We start from the raw sequence: 11,116 nt of genomic DNA on the forward strand, positions 1-11,116 counted from the left end.
GGTAGGCGTCGGTGAGGTGGCAGCCGAAGTTGTAGACGAGGTCGAGGTGGCGCCGCTCCTGCAGGCGGGTGCCCACGTCGCGGAAGGCGTCCTGGGCGAGGAGGCGCAGCTGGCGGCGGGCCAGGCCCAGGCGGTGGCGGGCGGCGGCGTCCTGCACGGCCCGCAGCACGTCGCCGTAGTCGGGGAAGGCGTCCGGGCCGGGCCGGTTGATGAGGCGCTCCACGCGGCGGTTGACCTCCGGGTAGCGGGTGCCCCGGTAGGCCAGGCGGCGCTCGGTGACGCGGCCCGTCAGGGCGCTGCAGGCCTTCAGCTGGCACAGCCGGACGAAGAGGCGCAGCAGCTTGCGCTTGAGGCGCGCCTCCTGCAGATAGGGCGAGTCCGGGCTGTCCAGCTCCTCCAGGTCCAGCTCCCGCTCCTGCAGGCGGCGGATCTCGCCCACGTACAGGGCCAGGAGCTGCTCCAGACGCCGGATCTGGCGCCGGGAGCCCCGCGGGCGCGGCGGGGAGGACGGCCCCGCCAAGGCGGCGGGCACGGCGGGCACCGGCGAGGCCTCGGGCGGAGGCGGCGGCGCCGGCGGCGGAGGGGCGGGCAGCAGGGGCAGCTTGCGGCGGGCCGAGTGGGCCTTGAGGACGGTGCACAGCTCGTTGATGTAGACGTAGAGCTTCTTGGCGTGGCGGGTGCGGGCCCGCGCCAGGCAGCGGCCCAGCACGTTGCGGAACTCGGCCGACGCCACGAAGGCGGGCCCGGCCCGGGCGAAGCGGCCCGCCAGGAAGGGCACCACCTCCGGGTGCTCCCCCGTCTGGGCCCGGCACAGCTCCAGGAACTGGGGGGGGGGGGGGGCGCGCACAGACGGAGACACGGGGGGCGGCCGGGACGCGGGGAAGGGGGGCAGGTCGACGGGCACAGAGACGGGGACGAAAAGAGACAGATTGACCCAGAGACACAGAGAGACAGAGACACAGAGAGAGACAGATTGACAGAGAGAGACACAGAGAGAGACAGAGACACAGAGAGAGACAGATACGGAGAAAGAGACAGATTGACAGAGAGACACAGAGAAAGAGACGGATCGACCGAGCGACACAGAGAATGACAGAGACACAGAGACAGATTGACAGACACAGAGACAGAGAAAGAGATAGATTGAGAGAGACACGGAGAGACAGACACAGAGAAGGAGAGATTGACAGAGAGAGACAGAGACACAGAGAACGACAGAGACACAGAGAAAGAGACAGATTGACAGACACAGAGAAAGAGATAGATTGACAGAGACACAGAGAAAGAGAGATTGAGGCACAGAGACAGAGAAAGAGACAGATTGACAGACACAGAGAAAGAGATAGATTGACAGAGAGACACAGAGAGAGAGAGATTGAGAGACACAAAGAATGACAGAGACACAGAGAGATTGACAGAGAGACACAAAGACAGACACAGAGAAAGAGAGATTGACAGACACAGAGAGAGACACAAAGAAAGACAGATTGACAGACAGACACAGAGACAGAAACAGAGAACGACAGAGACACAGAGACATAGAGAAAGAGACACATTGGCAGAGAGACAAACACAGAGAACGACAGAGACACAGAGAAAGAGACAGATTGACAGAGAGACACGGAGACAGAGACACAGAGGAAGAGACAGAGAGACACACAGAGAGACAGAGACACGGAAAAAGAGACAGATTGACAGAGAGAGACACAGAGACAAAGACACAGAGAGAGACAGATACGGAGAAAGAGACAGATTGACAGAGAGACACAGAGCGAGACAGATTGACAGAGAGACACGAAGAGACAGATTGACCGAGCGACACGGAGAATGACAGAGACACAGAGAAAGAGACAGATTGACAGACACAGAGAAAGAGACAGAGAGACACAGAGAGAGAGAGAGAGACACCGAAAGAGAGACAGATTGACAGAGAGGCACAGAGACACAGAGAAAGGGACAGATTGACAGGCACAGAGACAGAGAAAGAGACAGATTGACAGAGAGACACGGAGAGACAGAGACACAGACAGAGATTGACAGAGAGGCACAGAGAGAGACAGAGACACAGAGGACAGAGACACAGAGAAAGAGACAGATTGATAGACACAGAAATAGACAGAGAGACACAGAGAAAGAGAGATTGAGAGGCACAGAGACAGAGAAAGAGACAGATTGACAGACACAGAGAAAGAGATAGATTGACAGAGAGACACAGAGAGAGAGATTGAGAGACACAAAGAATGACAGAGACACAGAGAGATTGACAGAGACACAGAGACAGAGACACAGAGAAAGAGAGATTGACAGACACAGAGACAGAGACACAAAGACAGAGACAGATTGACAGACGGACACAGACAGAAACAGAGAACGACAGAGACACAGAGACATAGAGAAAGAGACACATTGGCAGAGAGAGACAGAAACACAGAGAACGACAGAGACACAGAGAAAGAGACAGATTGACAGAGAGACACAGAGACAGAGACACAGAGGAAGAGACAGATTGACAGAGAGACACAGAGACAGAGACACGGAAAAAGAGACAGATTGACAGAGAGAGACACAGAGAGAGACAAAGACACAGAGAGAGACAGATACGGAGAAAGAGACAGATTGACAGAGAGACACAGAGCAAGAGACAGATTGACAGAGAGACACAAAGAGAAAGATGGACAGAGCGACACAGAGAACGACAGAGACACAGAGAAAGAGACAGATTGACAGACACAGAGACAGAGACAGAGAGACACAGAGAGAGAGAGAGACACCGAAAGAGAGACAGATTGACAGAGAGGCACAGAGACACGGAGAAAGGGACAGATTGACAGGCACAGAGACAGAGAAAGAGACAGATTGACAGAGAGACACGGAGAGACAGAGACACAGAGAAAGAGAGATTGACAGAGAGGCACAGAGAGAGACAGAGACACAGAGAACGACAGAGACACAGAGAAAGAGACAGATTGATAGACACAGAAATAGACAGAGAGACACAGAGAAAGAGAGATTGAGAGGCACAGAGACAGAGAAAGAGACAGATTGACAGACACAGAGAAAGAGATAGATTGACAGAGAGACACAGAGAGAGAGAGATTGAGAGACACAAAGAATGACAGAGACACAGAGAGATTGACAGAGACACAGAGACAGAGATACAGAGAAAGAGAGATTGACAGCCACAGAGACAGAGACACAAAGAAAGAGACAGATTGACAGACAGACACAGAGACAGAGAAAGAGACACATTGGCAGAGAGACAAACACAGAGAACGACAGAGACACAGAGAAAGAGACAGATTGACAGAGAGACACGGAGACAGAGACACAGAGGAAGAGACAGAGAGACACACAGAGAGACAGAGACACGGAGAAAGAGACAGATTGACAGAGAGAGACACAGAGAGAGACAAAGTCACAGAGAGAGACAGATACGGAGAAAGAGATTGACAGAGAGACACAGAGCAAGAGACAGATTGACAGAGAGACACGAAGAGACAGATGGACAGAGCGACACAGAGAACGACAGAGACACAGAGAAAGAGACAGATTGACAGACACAGAGACAGAGACAGAGAGACACAGAGAGAGAGAGACACCGAAAGAGAGACAGATTGACAGAGAGGCACAGAGACACGGAGAAAGGGACAGATTGACAGACAGAGACAGGGAAAGAGATAGATTGACAGAGAGACACGGAGAGACAGACACAGAGAAAGAGAGATTGACAGAGAGACACAGAGAGAGACAGAGACACAGAGAAAGAGAGATTGAGAGACACAGAGAGAGATAGACAGAGAGACACAGAGAAAGAGAGATTGAGAGGCACAGAGACGCAGAGAAAGAGACAGATTGACAGACACAGAGAAAGAGATAGATTGACAGAGAGACACAGAGAGAGACAGAGACACAGAGAAAGAGAGATTGAGAGACACCAAGAATGACAGAGACACAGAGAGACAGATTGACAGAGACACAGAGAGATTGACAGAGAGACACAGAGACAGAGACACAGAGAAAGAGAGATTGACAGACACAGAGACACAAAGAAAGAGACAGATTGACAGACAGACACAGAGACAGAAACAGAGAACGACAGAGACACAGAGACATAGAGAAAGAGACACATTGGCAGAGACAGAAACACAGAGAACGACAGAGACACAGAGAAAGAGACAGATTGACAGAGAGGCACAGAGACACGGAGAAAGGGACAGATTGACAGGCACAGAGACAGAGAAAGAGACAGATTGACAGAGAGACACGGAGAGACAGAGACACAGACAGAGATTGACAGAGAGGCACAGAGAGAGACAGAGACACAGAGAAAGAGACAGATTGATAGACACAGAGAGAGACAGACAGAGAGACACAGAGAGAGAGAGATTGAGAGGCACAGAGACACAGAGAAAGAGACAGATTGACAGACACAGAGAAAGAGATAGATTGACAGAGAGACACAGAGACAGAGACACAAAGAGAGATTGAGAGACACAAAGAATGACAGAGACACAGAGAAAGAGACAGATTGACAGAGGCACAGAGAGATTGACAGAGACACACAGAGAGACAGAGACACAGAGAAAGAGAGATTGACAGACACAGAGACACAAAGAGACAGATTGACAGACGGACACAGAGACAGAAACAGAGAACGACAGAGGCATAGAGAAAGAGACACGTTGGCAGAGAGAGACAGAAACACAGAGAACGACAGAGACACAGAGAAAGAGACAGATTGACAGAGAGACACGGAGACAGAGACACAGAGGAAGAGACAGATTGACAGAGAGACACAGAGACAGAGATACCGAGAACGACAGAGACAGATAGAGACGGAGGAGGGACATGAAGACAGAGACACAACGAGAGACAAGGAGACACAGAGGGTGAGAGGCAGAGAAGGAGACATTGACGGAGAGAGACAGAGACACAGACAAAGACAGACACGGAGAGACAAAAAAGAGAGAAAGAGACAGACAGAAAGAGCAAGAGACAAAGGGATACAGAGGCAGAGATAGAGACAGATTGACAGAAAGAGAGAGACAGAGAGACAAAGACAGACACAGAGACACAGACAGATGAGGAGAGATGGAGAGACATGAAGACGGAGACACAACGAGAGACAAAGAGACACAGAGAGAGCAAGGCAGAGAGACAGATTGACAGAGAGACAGAGACACAGAGAATGAGAGAGATAATGAAAGACATGGAGAGACAGAGACAGACAGACGAGGAGAGATGGAGAGGGTGAGACATGGAGAAGGACAGAGACACAGCAAGAGGCAAAGGGAAAGAGGCAGAGACACAAAGAGAGAGGCAGAGATAGAGACACAGAGAAAGAGGTTGACAGAAAGTGAGACACAGAGAGGGAGAGAGACAGAGACACACAGAACGACAGAGACAGATAATGACAGACACGGAGAGATGGAAGAAGAGATACAGATTGAGGGAGAGAGAGGTAGGGAGAGTGACACAGAGAAAGAGACAGATGGACAGAAAGAGAAACAGAGACAGAACGACAGAGAGACTCAAAGAGACAGAGAGAGAAAGAGAAACAGAGACAGAGCGACAGAGAGACTCAAAGAGAGAGACAGAGAGAGTGAGAAAGAGACAGAGAAACAGAGACAGAATGACAGAGAGACTCAGAGAGAGACACAGAGATAGAGTGACAGAGAAAGAGACACAAAGAGAAACAGAGACAGAACGACAGAGAGACTCAAAGAGAGAGACAGAGTGAGAAAGAGACAGAGAAACAGAGACAGAATGACAGAGAGACACAGAGAGACACAGAGATAGAGAGACACGGAGAAAGAGACAGACAGAAAGAGAAACAGAGACAGAACGACAGAGAGACTCAAAGAGAGACAGAGTGAGAAAGAGACAGAGAAACAGAGACAGAATGAGAGAGACACAAAGAGAGAGACACAGAGATAGAGAGACATGGAGAAAGAGACAGACAGAAAAACAGAGACAGAATGACAGAGAGATTCAAAGAGAGACAGAGTGAGAAAGAGACAGAGAAACAGAGACAGAATGACAGAGAGACACAGAGAGACACAGAGATAGAGAGACACGGAGAAAGAGACAGACAGAAAGAGAAACAGAGACAGAACGACAGAGAGACTCAAAGAGAGAGACGGATAAAGACAGAGATGCGGAGAGACGGGAAAAGAGACAGAGACAGAGATGCCGAGAGATACAGAGACAGAGAGAGACAGAGAGGAGAAACCCAGAGAGATGCAGAGAGTCAGAGACGCGGAGAGAGGGAGATACACAGAGACAGAGAGGGAGAGACAGGGCAGGGTTAGGGGAAGACCACCCGTGCCCGCCGTGGCCTCTTCCAGGCGCTCAGTACAGCACGGGGGGCCCGCGGACGGTGTCTCCCCCCCATCCCCTCCGCCCCGCGCCCACCCCCCGCGCCCGGTACCTCGGTGAACAGCTTCTCGTTCTCCAGCTTGTAGGTCCTGCGGGTCCCGCCGTCGCCCGCGCCCCCGGGCTGGGCACTGTGCTGGGCGCCGTGGTCGGCCCCGTTGGCGCGGGGGCCGGGCGGGCCGGGGGCCGGGACCCCGGGGGCCGCGGGGGCTTCGTCCTCCTCCTCCTCCTCGTCGTCGTCGTCGTCCAGCACGATGATGCTGTTGGTCAGGCCCGCGGAGGCCATGGCGGGGGGCGGGCCGCTGCGGGCGGGGCGTTCACTCAATCCTATTTACTGAGCGCTTACTGTGTGCGGGGCACTGGACTAAGCGCTTCAGGGCAGGGGGGTGGCTCCGCCCGATGGGGCGCCGACGCTCAGCACAGCGCTTCGCGCACCCGCGGGACCCTCAAGAGGGGTGGCCGAGTGATGCGGGCCTACCGGGGCGCCTACTACTATACCTGGTGAGTAGTGAGCGCTTCACACCCGGTACCCCTGCCCGCTCATCGCTTCCCGTCCCTCCTCCCCCTCCCCGGGACCCCCCAGCCTCGACTTCCCCCATCCCCCTCCCCTTCCAGGACCTCCCAGCCCACCCCCCCCAGCCCCCTTCCTCAATGGGACCCCCACTCCCCACCCAAACCACCTCAGCCCCCCCCCCCAACCCCCTCAGCCCCCCCCCCCCAACCCCCTTCCCTAGTGGGACCCCTCCCCCCCATGACCCCCCAGCCCATTCCCCCTCCCCCCCAAGACCCCCCCCATCATCATCATCATCATCAATCGCATTTATTGAGCGCTTACTATGTGCAGAGCACTGTACTAAGCGCTTGGGAAGTCCAAATTGGCAACATGTGGAGACGGTCCCTACCCAACAGTGGGCTCACAGTCTAAAAGGGGGAGACGGAGAACAAAACCAAACATACTAACAAAATAAAATAAATAGGATAGATATGGACAAGTAAAATAAATAAACAGAGTAATAAATATGTACAAACATATATACATCTATACAGGTGGTGGGGGGAAGGGAAGGCGGTAAGATGGGGGGGGATGGAGGGGGGGGACGAGGGGGAGAGGAAGGAAGGGGCTCAGTCTGGGAAGGCCTCCTGGAGGAGGTGAGCTCTCAGCAGGGCCTTGAAGGGAGGAAGAGAGCGAGCCTCAGCCTCCCCTCCCTGCCAAGCCCCCTTCCCTAGTGGGACCCCTCCCCCCCAGGTCTCCCCCAAGACCCCCCCTACCCTCCTCAAGACCCCCCACCATCCCCCTCCCCCCCCAGCGCCCTTCTTCAGTGGGACCCCTCCCCTCCTCCCCCAAGACCCCTTCCTCAGTGGGACCCCTCCCTCCCCAGACCCCCCAGCCCATCCCCCTTCCCCCCCAGGACCCCCCCAGCCCCTCCCTCCCCAAGCCCCCCCACCATTCCCCTTCCCCCTCAGCCCCCTTCCTCAGTGGGACCCCCCTCCCCACCCAAACCACCTCAGCCTCCCCTCCCTCCCGAGCCCCCTTCCCTAGTGGGACCCCTCCCCCCCAGGTCCCCCCCAAACCCCACAACCCTCAAGCCCCCCCACCATTCCCCTCACCCCCCCAGCCCCCTTCCTCAGTGGGCCCCCCACCCACCCAAACCACCTCAGCCCCCCCTCCCTCCCAAGCCCCCTTCCCTAGTGGGACCCCTCCCCCCCAGGTCTCCCCCAAGACCCCCCCCACCCTCCTCAAGGCCTCCCTACCATTCCCCTCCCCCCCCCGAGCCCCCTTCCTCAGTGGGACCCCTCCCCCCAGGACCCCTCAGCCCATTCCCGGACCCCCCCCACCCTCCTCAAGACCCCCCCACCATTCCCCCCCCTTCCTCAGTTTCCCCCCCCCCCCCAGGCCCCTTCCTCAGTGGGACCCCTCCCCCCTCCCCCCCCAAACCACCTCAGCCTCCCCTCCCCCCCCAGACCCCTTCCCTAGTGAGACCCCTCGCCCCCCAGGACCCCCCACAGCCCCCCCAAAGACCCCCCCACCATTCCCCTGCCCCCCCAGATCCCTTCCCTAGTAAAACCCCTCCCCCCCAGGACCCCTCAGCCCCTCCCCCCAGCCCCCCCAGGACCCCCCACCATTCCCCTCCCCCCCCAAACCCCCTTCCTCAGTGGGACCCCTCCCCCCCAGGACCCCCTCAGCCCCTCCCCCCTCCCCCCATCATCCCCCAACCTCCCCAGCCCCCTCCCTCCCCCCCAGGACCCCCCACCCTTCCCCTCCCCCCCATCCCCCTTCCCTAGTGGGACTTCCCAAGCGCTTAGTCCAGTGCTCTGCACACAGTAAGCGCTCAATAAATACGATTGAATGAATGAATGAATGAATGAATGAATGACCCCCACCCCCCTAGGACCCCCCATCAAACCCCTCCCCCATCATCCCCCTCCCCCAAGCCCCCCCACCCCCCTAGCACCCCCATCAAACCCCTCCCCCATCATCCCCCTCACCCCCGCAACGTTTGCTCACACGGACGCCGTTGCTGCTCTTCCTCTTCCTCCTCCTCCTCCTCCTTCCTCCTTCCCCCCCTCCTCCTCCCACTTCCCCCCGCGCGCCCTGCGCAGGACCGGAAGCGCCGCCCGCGCACGTCCGCGGGGGCCGCCATCTTGACGGACGTACGCACGAAGGCCGCGCGACTCCCCGACGACCGGAAGCGGCCCGCCACGGGGGCCGCCATCTTGCCGTACGGACGAAGGCCGCCCGCCTCCCCGACGACCGGAAGCGGCCGCCATGAGGCCGGGGGCGGGTGACGTCACCGCCCAGGAAGAGGGCGGCGCGGCCAATCACGGAGCGGGATTCCCCCCACCCCTCCCCGAGAAGTGGGCGGGGCCTCGTGAGTCGGGCCAAACCATTTCTGGGAGGAGGGGGAAGCGGGCGGGCCTATTGTTGAGGAGAAGTAGGGGGGAGCGGGGAAATAACTACTACAACAACTATAATAATAATAATAATCATAATGATGGCATTTGTTAAGCGCTTACTAGGTGCCAAGCACTGTTCTAACCGCTGGGGAAGAGGCAAGGTCATCAGGTTGTCCCACAGGGGGCTCACAGTCTTCATCCCCATTTTCCAGATGATGGTAATAATAATAATAATAATAATAATGGCATTTGTTAAGCGCTTACTATATGCCAAGCACTGTTCTAAGCGCTGGGGAGGAGACAAGGTCATCAGGTTGTCCCACAGGGGGCTCACAGGGGGCTTAGAACAGTGCTTGGCGCATAGTAAGCGCTTAATAAATGCCATCGTGAATGCATGGCCTTCAGACTCCCCCTTCTCGACTGTGAGCCCGTTGTTGGGTAGGGACCGTCTCTCTATGTTGCCAACTTGTACTTCCCAAACGCTTAGTACAGTGCTCCAAACACAGGAAGCGCTCAATAAATACGATTGAACGAATGAATGGGCATTTAGCTTTAATTCCATTTATTCTGACGACTTGACATCTGCCCACATGTTTTGTTCTGTCATCTGTCTCCCCCTTCTCGACTGTGAGCCCGCTGTTGGCTAGGGACCGTCTCTATATGTTGCCAACTTGTACTTCTCAAGCGCTTAGTACAGTGCTCTGCACACAGTAGGCGCTCAATACATACGTCTGAATGAATGAATGAATGCACGAATGAATGAATGAATGAGGGCTGCCTGGAGGGGGAGGGGCTCCTCCAGCCCTTTCGCGCAGACTCCGTGCGGCGGCGGGACGGGCGGGCCAATGGCGAAGCGCGGGGTGCGCATGCGCGGGGGGCGGGCGGGAGGACGAGCGGTAAAATGGCGCCTCCCGTCCGTCGTCGCTTGAGGGGGAGGGCGCGCATGCGCAGAGCGCTCCGGCGGCGCGTGCCGAGCGGTTGGAAGACGCGAGGGAAGCCTTCAGTCAGTCAGGCCAACGACATTCATTCATTCATTCACCCAGTCATTCATTCGTCCGTGTTTATTGAGCATTTACAGAGTGCGGAGCACTGGGCTAATCAATCAATCAACCAATCGTATTTATTGAGCGCTTACTGTGGGCAGAGCACTGTACTAAGAGCTTGGGGAGTCCAAGTTGGCAACATAGAGAGACGGTCCCTACCCAACAGCGGGCTCACAGTTTAGAACGGGGAGACAGACAACAAAACAAAACATATTCACAAAATAAAATAATTAGAATGAATATATAGAATAAATAAATAAATGAGAATACATTGCCTCCATGTTTTGTTTTATTGTTTTGCTTTAATTCTATTTGTTCTGTCGATTTTTGACACCTGTCTCCATGTTTGGTTTTGTTGTGTTTCTTCCCCCTTTCTAGACTGTGAGCCTGTTGTTGGGTAGGCATTACCGACTTGGACTTCCCAAGCGCTTAGTACAGTGCTCTGCACACAGTAAGCGCTCAATAAATACGATTGATTGAGTGATTGATTAGCCCAGTGCGCCGCACACTGTAAATGCTCAATAAACACGGACGAATGAATGACTGGGTGAATGAATGAATGAATGAATGTCGTTGGCCTGACGGGCTGAAGTCTTCCCTCGCGTCCTCCAAAGGCCCGGCACGCGCCGCCTGAGCACTCTGCGCATGCGCGCCCTCCCCCTCAAACGACGACGGACGGGAGGCGCCATTTTACCTGTCTCCATGTTTGGTTTTGTTGTCTTTCTTCCCCCTTTCTAGACTGTGAGCCTGTTGTTGGGTAGGCATTACCGACTTGGACTTCCCAAGCGCTTAGTACAGTGCTC

The 11,116-nt window shown here is 55.4% G+C and overlaps 1 protein-coding gene across 1 annotated transcript in view; it reads right to left on the bottom strand.

The window, feature by feature from the left end:
• Positions 1 to 9,084, bottom strand: part of DAXX (death domain associated protein) — a 19,912-nt gene extending 10,828 nt beyond the window's left edge. The window contains exons 1-3 of the mRNA XM_038742193.1: positions 9,032 to 9,084; positions 6,431 to 6,677; positions 1 to 823 (exon numbers count right to left, since the gene is read on the bottom strand). The exon at positions 1 to 823 is cut by the window's left edge and continues 6 nt beyond it. Of these exons, the coding sequence (XP_038598121.1) occupies positions 1 to 823; positions 6,431 to 6,661 (1,054 nt within the window). The 5' untranslated portion in view covers positions 6,662 to 6,677; positions 9,032 to 9,084. The remainder of the gene's footprint in view (positions 824 to 6,430; positions 6,678 to 9,031) is intronic.
• Between the last annotated feature and the right edge of the window lie 2,032 nt (positions 9,085 to 11,116).

Source organism: Tachyglossus aculeatus, unplaced genomic scaffold (genome assembly GCF_015852505.1).
Source record: "Tachyglossus aculeatus isolate mTacAcu1 unplaced genomic scaffold, mTacAcu1.pri scaffold_101_arrow_ctg1, whole genome shotgun sequence".
In the NCBI taxonomy this organism is placed as follows: Eukaryota; Metazoa; Chordata; class Mammalia; order Monotremata; family Tachyglossidae; genus Tachyglossus; species Tachyglossus aculeatus.